This window comes from Panthera leo, chromosome E2, assembly GCF_018350215.1.
Source record: "Panthera leo isolate Ple1 chromosome E2, P.leo_Ple1_pat1.1, whole genome shotgun sequence".
Taxonomy (NCBI): Eukaryota; Metazoa; Chordata; class Mammalia; order Carnivora; family Felidae; genus Panthera; species Panthera leo.
In genome coordinates this window covers 18,552,552-18,567,165 of record NC_056693.1, presented here as the reverse complement: position 1 = coordinate 18,567,165, position 14,614 = coordinate 18,552,552, and the positions used below count along the sequence as shown (strand labels likewise).

Genomic DNA, 14,614 nt, shown 5'->3' with positions numbered 1-14,614 from the left:
CCCAAATTTAGAGGCACGCTGGGTTGGGCCCTATCCGATCATCCTGTGCACCCCATCCGCTGTGACAGTTGCTGGCCGGAGCCACAGGATGCATCGCTCTCAAAGTGGCACACCCCGACCACGTTCCTCTACAATGGACTGTCAAACGGACCGAAAATCCTTTGGAGGTCCGGCTGGTAAAAGAATCTGCTGGGTAATTTTGTTCTTAATAATTTCCCTGGCTGGAGGGACATTTTCTGACCATGCCCCTGTCCGGTACCGTTGGATAGTTAGCAAAACCACTACGGGACAGGTTTTAGCAAATTCTACCTCTTACGCTTCCCCTGCCTTGACCTTTAATCTGTGTCTTCTGTTCCCCATTGAGTGGAAACAACCATGATATCAAGGTGCTACCGGAGTTTTGCCTTACCAGAGAACCCCAGACTGCCTAAGTTTCAAAGGAGTACAGTTTTATGCTTGTCCCTCTGATACGCCCCCCGGCTGTGAAGGACGAGGCCAGTTTCACTGTGCCTCATGGGGTTGTGAAACCATAGCTGACTGGGTTACTGAAAAGGATCAGTTTATACTGTCTATAAGAGCAGTGTCTATGACCAAGAGCCAACACCTAGTCACTGTCATTAAAAATGGTTTAGATCCCCGATGGAATATGGGGAGAACATGGGGATTGAGACTATACGTTTCTGGTCTTGATCCCGGCACTGAGTTCACCATTCAGAGGTTTAGAGTCACCCCTAGAGCGCCCATTGGGCCCAATCCTGTAATTAACCCTCTCCCTGACCCTGGAAAACTGCCCCCCCCAGGCCTCTAGCCTGGTCATCAGCTAAGTCTACGGCCCGTTCACCCACCACTACTGCCTTTATGTTGACTCCTTCCCCCGCTAGGAACAAACCTGAAATAAGAGAGACTGATACCTTTAAAGCCTTGTACTATACCTTTAAGTTTTTAAATGCCACCAACCCTAACATCACTTGGGATTGTTGGCTATGTTTGAATCCTAGGCCCCCCTACTACATAGGAATAGGTGCTCCGGTCCCTTTGGGAACGAGGGAAGACCAAGTCAGGAATTTGAGCCATGGCCAGATAGAGGGTCATTGTACCTGGGGGCAGAACCCAAGTCTCACCTTAGGAGATCTAGAAGGAATGGGGACTTGTTTCTATGCTGGAAATTACCAGATAAAACGGTCCAGGTATTTGGCTTATTGTAACAGCACCATCCACTTGCCAAATAATACTCATGTGGGGGGTACCCTTTACTTCCTTGTACCGCCCTCTGGGACTTGGTTCGCTTGCTCCTTGGGTTTAACCCCTTGTTTAAACCTCCACCTTATAATCAAGAGGTCTGATTTCTGCATTCTAGTCCATCTCCTACCCCAGGTCTTCTACTTTTCAGGTGAAGGAGGAAAAGAACACCTAGGTTTCATTCCCCAGTCTCGATTTCCGAGGGAACCCATTTCTCCTATCCTAGTGCCCCTCTTTGTAGGACTGGGGGTTGCAGGATCCATTGGCGTAAGTACTGCCGCTTTCATCACCGGGGATCAGAACTTCAAATTACTAAGCAAACAAATTGATCAGGATATATCAGAATTAGAAAGGAATATTGATAAACTGTCTGAATTTGTAAACTCTTTAGCAGAGGTGGTACTTCAGAATCAGAGGGGCTTGGACCTGTTATTTTTACAGCAAGGAGGGCTTTGTATGGCCCTTGGGGAACAGTGCTGTTTTTATGTCAATAATTCAGGAATCATCAAGCAGACCTTGAGTCAGGTCAGACAACGATTAGAGGAAAGAGAAAGACAAAGACAAATTAATCCAAATTGGTATGAGTCTATATTTTCCTGGTCCCCTTGGCTAACAACTCTCCTAAGTGCCCTGCGGGACCCCTTATCTTTGTCTTTCTAGCTGTAACTATAGGACCCTGTTTGATAAAACTACTACTTCAGTTCATAAATCAAAAAATAGGATCTATAAAGCTTATGGTATTATGTAGCCCATATGTCCCACTAGCTCAAATGCCAGAATAAGGTTATTCAAAGGTTTGAATAACTAACAAACAGGAGTGCGGAATGTAATAGGTCAACTTATATCAGAAAGCTTATTGTATATAAGTTCGGCTTAAACTCACCTTTCATGAATAATTGAGATAAAAGCTTATGTGGTTCCCTATTAGGGTTATCGGAAATTACTAACCGCCCTATCTCGCTTCTGTAACTTCGCCTGCTTGCTAAATAGATAACTTAGGTTGCAAAACGCTCCCCCCACCCCTTCTACCAAGATCTGGCCTAGGCAAGACCAACATGTAAAAAGTCAGAACTCACTGCCCCATGGTATCTTAGGTGTCTAATTATGATTGGTCGTTTTAAAATCTATTAGGACAAAGAACTTTAAATTGATAGGTTCCCATCAAGACTAATGTCTGTGTGTCACAGTATGATTGGGTACCATGAAATGCTGTAAATTGTAATTGGTTAACTAAATAATGACGTACTCTGACTTGCTAAAATCCACATAAGCTCACTGCTACCTTTGTTCGGGGGCTGTTCTCTGCACTTTTCTCCTTAAGCTCAGGAGATCAGGTTTGGCCCGGCCGTGAATAAAATCTTGCCTTCCTTCTATTCGGCGTCTGGTGGTTTGTTTTGTTTTGTTTTCTCGACAGCACCCTGTTTCAGTCATGATCTCGTAGTTTGCAAGTTCAAGCCCCGAATCAGGCTCTCTGCTGTCAGTGTGGAGCCTGTTTGGGGTTCTTTCTTTCCGTCTCTCTCTGCCCCTCCTCCACTCATGCTTTTTTTCTCTCTCTCTCTCAAAAATAAGCGTTAAAAAAAAAAGGGGGGGCGCCTGGGTGACTCAGTTGGGTAAGCCTCCAACTCTTGGTTTCTGCTCAGGCCATGATCTCAGGGCTTTGTGGGTTCAAGCCCCGTGCCTGGGCTCTGTGCTGGCAGCATGGAATCTACTTGTAATTCTCTCTCTCTCCCTCTTTCCCCCTCCCCCACTCACACCGTGTGTGTCTGTCTCTCTCAAAAACAAACAAAAACGGAAGTTACTGCATTTTCTTTCTTACAAAACAGTTACCCGGGGGCACCTGGGTGATTCAGTCATTATCTGACTTTGGCTCAGGTCACCATCTCACAGTTTCTGAGTTTGAGTCCCACAGCGGGTGAGCTCAAGCCCTGCTTTCTCTCTATCTTCCTCTCTCCCCCGCCCTCTCTCCTTCTGCCCCTTCTGGGACTCTCTCTGCCCTTGCTCACTTGAGCCTTCTCTCCTCTCTCTCAAAAACAAGAACAAAATAATTACCCTGATTTTATAGTTAAAATGTATAATTCATGAACTCTGCATTTAAGATTGAATGAGTATCTTAGAGATGTCTCAAGAATCTTTGTCTTTTCTCTTAGAAAAATAACAGTGATAATGTTAATAACTCACAAGAAGACAATACACAGGTGAGTGTATTGTTTACTATGTACCAATCACTATTCTACACCCTACATTTTTGTGTTTGATTTGTATTAACTGATCTCTATCCTCACAACCATCCTGTGTCATGGGTACTATTTTTGTAACCGTTTCAGATAAGCATGCTGGAGCACAGTGAGTTTAAGTGAGTTTCCCAAAGTCGCACAGCGGGTAGGAGGCAGAAGCAGGAATTTGAATGCAAGCGCTCTGGTTCCATGGTCTGTGTTCTCAATTACAAGGTCATGCTTTCTGTCAAGATGCGAGAGAGAGAGAGAGAGAGAGAGAGAGAGAGAGAGAGAGAGAGAGAGAAAAAAGTAGATTTCACTCAAAATAAAAGCTTTTCCCCATCTGTCTGGATTCTTGAATCCCCTTGCCCTTCCCGGAAATACTTACCACTATCATTTTGACCTCTAGTTTATTCCAAGTTCTAAGCTCAAAGTATTTTTTAATTCATATTTTATTTCTTTGCTACCTTGTAAGCTGGACATTCCCTTTCTAAACCACATGTGATTACTTTATCGGAAGGCTGGAAAGAGCCCTGGATGATAGCGAGGGAAGATCAAAGAAGACCGCGCACGGGTGAGTAAGATCCCATCGGGTAGAGAAGCCCTCACTGGGTCAGGGAGGTGGCACTTTTCTGAGCTGTCGCTTGGAACTGTCCCTTCAAAGGGAGCCCAAGCAAGGCCTGCGTGGAAAAGCCTGAAACTTGGGAGAAAGGGGACTATCTCACCAAAGTGTCCAAAGAAACCTTGTCTTTGCGAATTTTAACACTCATTCACCTCTTATTTCCCTGTCATTTCATCGGGCCTCTTCTCTTTCATAGGGCAGTATTTCCAGTGCATCTTGAATTTGACTGCTTTCAGCTCCTCTCCTGCATTTAGATTTATTTGTATATTCAGAGGTGGTGATAACGGAGCAGAGACAAGAACAAGAAGGGCGTAGGCTATATGATTATATAGAACATTCCAGGCAGCGTGAACAGCAAACGTACATGCTTTGAGGTGGGAGTGAGCTTTGGGTGATTCAGGAGCAATAAGCAGACCAGAACAGAATTAATGAGGGGGCAGCAACAAGAAAAAAGGGAGAATGTCAGAAGAGGCCGAGTCTTGTATATATTTTTGTTAATTATCAGGAATTCGGATTCTTTCCTGAAAGTGACTAGAAGGCATGATCTAATTTATATTTTTCCAATCTTAAATTAAAAAAACACTTTTGTTAAATGAGATAAAAACTAGAAAACCATATTAAAATATACAGCTTAATGAATTTCTATAAGGAAGATATCCTTATAAAATTTTTTTTTAATGTTTAAGAGAGAGAGGGAGGGAGAGAGAGCGTGAGCAGGGGAGGGGCAGAGAAAGGGAGAGACAGACTCTGAAGCAGCTCCAGGCTCCGAGCTGTCAGCACAGAGCCCGACGTGGGGCCCGAACTCGCGAACCATGAGATCATGACCTGAGCCGAAGTTGGACACTTAACCGACCGAGCCACTCAGGTACTCCAGGCAGATATCCTTATAAACACCTTGAGCAGAAAGAAGCAAAACATTTTAAAATAATAACTAAAGGCTTACAGAGAAGTTGCAAAACTATATAAAGAATTTTCACCTACTCTTCACCCAGACTCTCCAAATGAGGAGATAAACCTTTTCCAACTACCCCTTAAGCCCTTTAGCTGCCTCTGCCTAATCACAACCCTCTTTCCTCCCTCCCTGATAAATCAGCTTCCAACCACGTCAAACCTTACCAAGCGCCCCAGATTGCTTGTACCTCTCCAGTTCGTCTGCTAATCTTTCGGATGAAAATGGCTATTTTGGGGTTCTTGGGTCTGCAGATACCGTCCATCACTCCCTTCTGCTTTTTCCTGCACAGATGCAGAGAGGGTTGCCTGAATGGGGACAAGGGTCAGGAGAGGAAAAGCTGCTGGGAGGCCACTTCGGTAGTGCAGACCGGGGGTGCTAGTGGTTTGGATTTGAGTGTTGGTGGTGGAAAGTGGCAAGAAGCTCCTTTGAGCATAGAACTCACAGCATGCTGGTGGGTTATAAATGAGTGTGGAGGAAGAGGGACGTTAAGAAGGCTGAGCACGTTTTGGCTTGAGCAGGCGAATGGTGACACAGTTGCCTCAGATGGGAAAGAGGGAAAAGGCAGGACGGAGAGCCAATTGAAATATGTGTGCTTTGAATATGTTAAGTCTGAGATGGTCATAAATCAGCCGATTAGAAGGCCGAGTAGGCTGTTGAATATGAAGCCTGAAGTTGAGAAGATGGGCTCACAATAGCAGTTGAGTTTTATTGGCCTATGGCTGGTATTTATTTACTTATTTATAAAAAAAAATTGTAATGTTTGTTTATTTTTGAGAGAGAGATAGAGCCGGGGAGGTGCCGAGAGAGAGGGAGACACGGACTCCGAAGCAGGCTCCATCCAGGCTCTGAGCTGTCAGCACAGAGCACGACGCGGGGCTCGAACCCACGAACCGTGAGATCATGACCTTAGCAAAGCCCGGCGTTTAACCGACTGAGCCACCCGGCACTCCTGTGGCTGGTATTTAAAGCCATGGCGCTGCATGAGGTCTCCCAGAGAGCCGGGGCAGGTAGAGGAGTGTCACAGTTACGTCCGTCAGAGGATGCCACAAAAGAGACTACGGAGAAGAAGCATGTTTTGAGGTAGAATGAAAACGGGAAAGTGGTACCAGCAAAGGCAAATGAAGAAAACGTTTCAAGATGGAGGAACGATTACTGAAACATGCATTAAAATAAGACATGAGCGTTGAGTTTGAGGTGTGGCCTTCCCAGAAGGGGAAATTCTCAGCGGGATCAAGGAGTGAAAGCCTGACAGGCCCGGTGTAAGCAGAACGGGGTGAGGCAGCGGTGAAAGTGAGGGCAAGGGCTCTGCAGTGGCATTTGCTCACGAAGAGATGGGGTTGGTTGGGACATGGCGTTACACCTGCATGATTAATGATGGGGACGGTTCCATTTGAGTGGTCAAAATGGGTGAACTGGGAGGAGGAAATTATTATAGAAGCAATGGCCTTGACCTGGAGGGGTAAGATGGTGGAATTTTGTGCACAAGAAAAAATGGTGACAGTGGATTTGGATGTAGATACTTGATATAGTAGAGGAACGAGTAAGTATCCTTTATTTTGTGTTTTCTCGTAGACATAAGAAAAGTCATTAACTGAAAATTTGTCAGGGGAGGTATGAAATCTTGTTCAGTTTGCTCATGCCATGCAGACTCCCACCCCCCCTTTTTAAAAAAATTTTTTTTAACATTTATTCATTTTTGAGAGTGAGAGAGACACACCATGGGCAGGGGAGGGGCAGAGAGAGAGGGAAACCCAGAATCCGAAGCAGGTTCCAGGCTCTGAGCTGTCAGCCCAGAGCCCGTTGCGGGCCTTGAACTCACCAACCGTGAGATCATGACCTGAGCCGAAGTCGGAAGCCCAACCGACTGAGCCGCCCAGGAGCCCCTCCCCTTTTTGGTCATTGTCTCTTATGCAGCCAGTGGCGGTGGTGCTGGTGGCGGTGGTAACAGCAGAAGTGACTGCTGTAAAGTAACACGAAATCTGTACTCTATGCCTGACACCGTTCTAGGTATTTTACATGTATTGCCTTATTGATTCTTACAGCAACACTGTGACACGGTTTTCAAATTGCTAGCAATATTTTTTTAATGTTTATTTATGAGAGTGTGCGCATGCGGGGGAGGAGGGGGGCGTGGGGGGGTGGACAGAGGATCTGAAGCCGGCTCTGCGATGACAGGCTGTCAGTGCAGAGCCCGCTTTGCTTGGGATTCTCCCTCTCCCTCTCTCTGCCCCTCCCCTGCTCTCAAACTCTCTCTCTCTCAAAATAAATAAACTTAAAAAAAATAAGAAAATATTATTTGTAGGAAGATACTTCGTTACTGGTATTTCTTGTGTAAATATTTATTAGTTTTCTAAACCAGTACTTTTGGTTAACTGGAAACATAGCTCCAGTGAAAAGAGGAAGAGGAATTATTTGAGTCTTCGCTAGTAAATACTTTTTCTAAGTAGGAGATTATTCAACAACAGAGATTAAAAATTATTTTTCTGTCCTCTTGCAAGAATTATGATGGACTCATCTTTTATCCATCATCACTGATTCAGAATGTGTAATTCAAGATAATCAGTCATGTATCCCTTTTGTCATTGCATTTGTCATCCAGAGCTCCGTATTAAGTCTCTTCTGTTTCTTGGAGAAACCAAGGAGTCTTGGAAATGTACCTGACTTTTTGGCAAAGATACCTTATACCTTCCCTGCCTCATTCCAGAAATTGTTTATTTCGTAAAGGATTCTCTATTTTATATTAATGGATTATCGGTGAATTATTTGTATGACATTGTCTTTTAACTATATCCTAATTCTTTGTCTGGAGATTTGTCTTTTTTTTTTTTTTTTTTTTTTTGCAGTCAATTTCTGCTGTGTGCTAGGGGGTTATAGTTCAGTGCTGAATGACACAGGGGTTGGGCCTGCTTTGGGGGAAAGTGTTCGTTTTCTATTGCTTTGTAACAAATTACCACACATTTGGCAGCTTAAGACTACAGTCATTTATTATCACATCGTTCTGTAGACCAGTTCGGCACAGGATGGCTAAATCCGAGTATCAGCTGCGACTACAGTTCTTTAGGGCATAGGGCCTTCTAGGCTCACTGGTTATTGGCAGAATTTATTTCCTTCTCACACTTCCCATGTGGTCCCCTCCATCTTCCGGCCAGCAACCAGCAAGTCTTGTCCTTCTCACACTTTGAATGTCCCTGGCTCCCTTTCTGCCCTCAGCCAGGAGAAAGCCCTGCTCTTTAGGGAATTATCCAGGCAAGCCAGGTTGATGTCTCCATCTCAAATCAACTGATTAGTAACCTTAATTATATATCTTTTGTCATGTGATGCAACATATTCACAGGCATGATAATGGCAAAGGCCATGAAGACCAAAATACTATCAACCACAGGTAGGCGTGGGGGAAATAAATTAAAACTTTTAGCAAAGAGAAATAATTGTGTAATTGAAAACAGATTGGAATTACAAGAATTAAGTGTTATAACAGAAGCTAAAGACATGGGCATCCTTAGACAAGGCCAGCAATTTACAGTATTCCTGATAAAGTGATATTTTACCTTAAATATATATAGGATGAGAAAGATCCAGTCTGCAAACCACACATGCCAGAGAATTTGGGGGAGATTACCATCACCTGCAGATGGAACCAAACGATGAGAAAACTTGTGACACGTTCCAAGTGCTGAAAGGGGAAAGTGAGGTAAAGAGGGAACGAAGAAAATTCTGACTTGATATGAGGGCTGATAGGTAAGCAGGAATCATATTAATGAAAGATACATGGATTTTATTCAAAGTGTAAAGAGAAGTCACGTTGGGGGTAAATGAAATTTTATCTGTATCAGAAACATTTGTTAGAAATGTTAAACATATTCGTGCCCAGAACTTGCCCTGTGTCTTCGGATTCAGGAGGTCTGGGATGGTGTGTGGGTACAGTTTTTCAACATGCTCCTCAAAGATCCTGATCCACACTTAAATATCAGAAATGAAACCTATTTTATCCCCAACCTTACTATTTTAAATAAACTCTCACTAATCTCTGCATTTCTCTTTGACCTTGAAAATATTTTTCTAACAGTATTTTAGTATAATCTAGGCTTTTGATATCTAATGGATATTTTTAGTCTCTTTTCTTCCAGAGAAATCTATTCCTGTATTTTCTCATATAGGAAAACAGATATTTGTTTTTTGTTTGTTTTCTTTCAGATTTTCAGTCGAAGGATGAGACAGCAATAAAGAAATGCCCACCCTTGAGAAATATACATCTTTTGCTTTACATCCGAGAATTCTTAATAGAGAGCAATCATATGAATATCGGGAATGTGGGAAGACTTTTTGTCGGTACTCAAACCCTGTTCAACGTGAGAGAACACATTCTAGTGAAAAACCCTACAAATACAAAGAATGTGGGAAGAACTTTAGTAATGGACATCGGCTCCCTGTACATCAGAGATTTCATACTGGTGAGAAACCTTGTAAACGTAAGGAATGTGGGAAGTCCTCTAGTACCTTTTCGTACCTTGTTCAACATCAGAGAACTCACACTGTTAAGAAAGTCTATGAATGTAAAGAATGTGGGAAGGCTTTTATTAGAGGCTCAGGCTTTGTTAAACATGGGAGAATTCATACTGGCGAGAAACCATATGAATGCAAGGAATGTGGGAAGACCTCTGGTAGTAGTCATAATTTACTGTACATCAGAGTAGTCATACTGCTAAGAAAGCTTATGAATGTGGGGAATGTGGAAAAGCTTTTTATAGTAGCTCATACCTTGTTCAACATCAAAGAATCCATAGCGGTGAGAAACCCTATGAATGTAAGAAATGTGGGAAAGCTTTTATAGTGTATGGAAAACTTTTTCAGCATCAGAGTATTCATACTGGTAAAACCTTTTGTGTGTAAAGAATGTAGGAAGGCCTTGAGTACCTTCTCATACCTTGTTCAACATCAGAGGATTCATACTGGTGAGAAACCCTATGAATGTAAAGAATGTGGGAAGGCCTTTAGTAGTAGCTCACCCCTTGTTAAACATCAGAGAATTCATACTGGTGAGAAACCTTATGGATGTGAGGAATGTGGAAAGGCCTTTAGACTTAGTTCATTTCTTAATGCACCTCAGAGAATTCATGCCGGGGTAAAGCCCTATGAATGCAAGGAATGCGGGAAAGCCTTTAGTCATGCCTCATACCTCATTCAACATGAAAGACTTTATACAGGTGAGAAACCCTGTGAGTGTAAGGAGTGCGGCAAGGCTTTTAGTGCTGGCTCATACCTTGTTCAACATCAGAGGATTCATACTGCTGAGAAACCCTACGAGTGTAAGGAATGTGGAAAGACCTTTCGAGTACATGTACATCTTACACAGCATCAGAAAATTCATGTTGATGTGAAACCTATAAATGTAAGGAATGTGGAAAGACCTTTCGAGTACATGTACATCTTACATAGCATCAGAAAATTCATGTTGATGTGAAACTCTATAAATGTAAGGAATGTGGAAAAACATTTAGTTGTGCCTCATACCTTGTACAACGTGGCAGAATTCATACTGGTGAGAAACCCTATGAGCGTAAGGAGTGTGGGAAGGCCTTTAGTTCTGGCTCTTACCTAGTTCAACATCTGAGAATTCATACTGGTGAGAAACCCTTTGAATGTAAGGAATGTGGCAAGACCTTTAGACTTAATTCCTTCCTTACTGAACATCAGAGGTTGCACACTGGTGAGAAACCCTTTAAGTGTAAAAAATGTGGGAAGGACTTTAGATACAGTTCAGCCCTTAAAGCAATCAGAGAAACCATATGGGTGTAAAACCCTAAGAATTTAAGGAATTTGGGGAGTCCCTTATGTATGACTCAAACATTATTTAGCATCAGAATTTATGCTAATGAGAAACCTGTATGTAAAAAATCTTGTAGGCCTTTAGAAAATATTCTCGTATTACAGAATTCATAATGGAATTCAGAAAACATAGGAAAGCCTTCATTTGTCATTCTTGTGTTTATAATATCAGAATATTCGGGATTGGTGGCCAATTCAGAAAAGGTAGGAAATTTAGTACAGCACTGGTAGCATGAAATTTGATATGACCTATTCTACTATCGTTGAATGAACTAGTGAATAAAAAAAACCTTCCAGTTACTCTTAAATCATCGCTGAACTTCAGATAATCCATCCTAGTTAAAAAAACAAACAAAACCAGTCAATGTATATTGGAAAGCACACGTCAGCTCCCATCATTGTCATGCCACCGCCTTCCAACCTGTTTGACCCCAGGCACCACACGTGCTATTTCAGGGCATTGCTTTCAAATGGTGGTATAAGAACCTACATACTCGTAAAAACCTACGCCTGATATTTATTAATTTTACTATTAGCATGTTTTTCAACTGCTAGTGAAATTTTGAGAGTAAGACCCTACAGGTGTAGTTAATTTAGAAATGCCCTGGGGCACCTGGATGGCTCAGTAGGTTAAGACACCGACATCGGCTCGGGTCATGATCTCACAGTCCGTGCGTTCGAGTCCCGCATCAGGCTCTGTGCTGACAGCTCGGAGCCTGTCTCAGATTTCGTGTCTCCCTCTTTCTCTGCCCCTCCCCCACTCATGCTGTCTCTCAAAAATGAATAAACATTAAAAAATATATTAAAAAGTTAAAAAATGCCTTTATATTCATGTATCCATTTTACAATTTTAGGTAAATCTCTCTGGATAAAACTTTGTAGAAAGAAAGAAATGAGAGGATATTCATTTTGAACTCATCCCTTAAATTGAATTAATGCTTGAAAGATACTCAGTCTTTCAAAGTATGTGAAGTTGTTGAGAATAGCCTATAATCCTCATTCTTTGTCCAAAACTCAGGGTAAGTTGGAAATAATGAGAGAAAAATACTGTCCACTTGGAAATTTCTTTTTACAACTTTTTTGTGAATAGAAATTTTAACCGAGAAAAGTTGAAAGAATAGTAAAATTGCCACATCTTTGGTAACATTTTGCCTTATTTATTTTATCTCTACTTATCTCTCCATGTATACATGTTATTTCTGCATGTAAGAGGGAGTTGTAGACTTCACTCCTAAATAATAGCCTTCTACTCTTAATTTTTTATAAAAAATTGTTTAATGTTTATTTTTGAGAGAGGGACAGAGTACAAGTAGGGGAGGGGCAGAGAGAGAGAGAGGGACACAGAATCCGAAGCAGGCTCCAGGCTCCGAGCTTCCAGCACAGAGCCTGATGCGGGGCTCGAACCCACGGACTGTGAGATCATGACCTGAGCCGAAGTCGGATGCTTACCAACTGAGCCACCCAGGTGCCCCTATATACTCTCGAGTCCCACCTTTTTTACATGATTTTGGGGGGAAAGTCCAAGGAAGTTGTGTTAGAGAATGCTTCACATTCTGTATTTTTCTCAGTCACCTAACTTGTTCCTCTACCCAGATTTTTTTCTATAGTTGGAAGTTACACAGATTTCACTGGGTTCTGAAAAACACTTCCAGGGTAATGCTGCAGTTTTTGTAAACACATAACTAAGTATTGAAACTTGGATAGGGTAGTCACTGATGGAGCTTTCCACTGTTCGGAGGCTTCTTGCAATTAATGATCTGAATAGTGATAGTTTTAACATCTTGATTTGGGAAGTCACCACATGTATGCATAAGTTTGGGATTAAAGAGAAAACCAAAAATTATGAAATTAAGGTCTGCTCAGAAAAGGTAATGAGATGCCTGTGTATCAGAAATTTTCATGTGAGGCCAGAACTGTAATTGGAACATTAATTTTGAAGCAACAAAATTAATTAGAAAATTATTGTCACCGTGTATACAATTAACGAATCTGTGAAAAGAGGAAACAACCATATACATTTGTTCTGGGGCCATTTCTTGAAAAGAATTATCTTTCTCCATTGAGTTGCTTTTTGGAAATCAGTAGACTACATAAATATATTCATTTCCAAATACACTTCTCATACCATTGTACCCTGTGTCCATTATTCTAACAATACCGAAGAGTATTACTGCACGTTTCAGAACTGCTACTGCTTTGTTGAAAGTCTTTTTTTCAATTACCTCTTTGCAGATCAACTTGTCAATTGCCATGGGAGAAAACGTTTTGGGGAATTATAATGTGGAGTGTATTGAATCTATAGGTCAATATGGAGATAATTCACTTCCTAATACTATTAATCCATTAATTCATAAACATATATTTCCTTTTACTTAGGTCTTTAATTTCTCTCAGCAATGTTGTGTACTTTTCAGTCCTCCACATATTTTGTTAAGCTTATCCTTTAGTGTGTCATAATTCTTGATATTACGATAAATTCCGTGGCTGAATATATATGAATTTTTTTCTGGGTATCGACTTTGTTTCCTGTGATATTAAATTTGAGTTCTAGTCGCTTTTCATAGATTGCTTACATTTTTCTGTATACACAACAGTGTCATTTGTGAGCAAACACGCTTTTACTATGTCCTACCCAGTTTGAATTTTCTTCTCTTGCAGCATTTCCTACGGTGTCCAGTACACCAGTGTTGAATAGAGCCGATGAAAATGGACATCCTTGGCTTTTGTCCAATCTTGAGGGAAGCACTCAGTTCTTTACCGTTAAATATAATGTTAGCTTTTGATTTTTCATCCATGTCCCTTATCAGGGTGAGGGATTTTCCTTTTATCATTAAAGTGAGTTGCACTTCGTCAAATGCTTTCTTTTTCAGCAATTGAGGTTCTCATACAATATAAACATTTTTTTATACAGTGACTTACATTGATTTTCAACAGTTGGCTCAACTTTTCATTCCCAAGATCATAGTGTACTTGTCATACATTCCTGCTTTCATTTTGCTAATGTTTATTAAGGAATTTTCACATCTATGTTGATGAGGGAATTTTTTGTTTTTTATTTGGGGGTTATTGACATAATTTGCATATAGTAACATTCACCCTGTTTAGGTATACAGTTCTATATATTTTTTGACAAATATATACAGTCATATAACCATAACCAGGATACAGAATATTTGCCACCCCCCCCCCCAAAATGTTCCTCCATGCTCTTGGGTAATTAGTTCCCTTCCCCCAACCCCAGGTCATGACAACTAATCTATGGTTTTGTTGTTTGCAGAATGTCATACAAATACAGTCAGTAGACTTGTTTCTGGTTTTAATTTAGCACAGTGCACTTGTGATTCATCCATTTTATTATGTGTATAAGTTGTTCATTTGTTTTTATTGTTGCGTAGTATTCCATTGTGGGCGAACCACAATCTGTTTACCCATTCACCAGGTGATAGCAATTTGGGTTGTTTCCAGGATGGGCAGTCATGAATAAAGGCACTGTTTGCACTTTTGTGTGGACATTTTCATTTCTTTAGGTAAATGCCAAGGACTCGAAGTGCTGCCGTATGGTAAATATGGTTTTAACTTTGGAAAAGTTTGGCAATTTCTTGTAAAGTGGCTGCGCCGTTTTACGTTCCCATTGTCGATGTATGAGAGTTGCAGTTACACATCGTTGTCAGCACTTGGTGTTGTCAGCTTGTTTTTGTTTTCAGTTACTCTAATAGGTAGGTGTCTGGTGGTACCTCATTGTGTTTTTAATTTGCGTTTTCC

General features: G+C 41.4%; 1 protein-coding gene across 1 annotated transcript; it reads left to right on the top strand.

The window, feature by feature from the left end:
* The first annotated feature begins 9,334 nt into the window (after positions 1-9,334).
* ZNF30 (zinc finger protein 30) lies at positions 9,335-10,830 on the top strand. Its single transcript, XM_042917907.1, is given in 6 exon segments — positions 9,335-9,355; positions 9,465-9,696; positions 9,699-9,897; positions 9,899-10,404; positions 10,407-10,793; positions 10,796-10,830. Coding segments are annotated over 6 exon segments (1,380 nt in total).
* Positions 10,831-14,614: the final 3,784 nt, after the last annotated feature.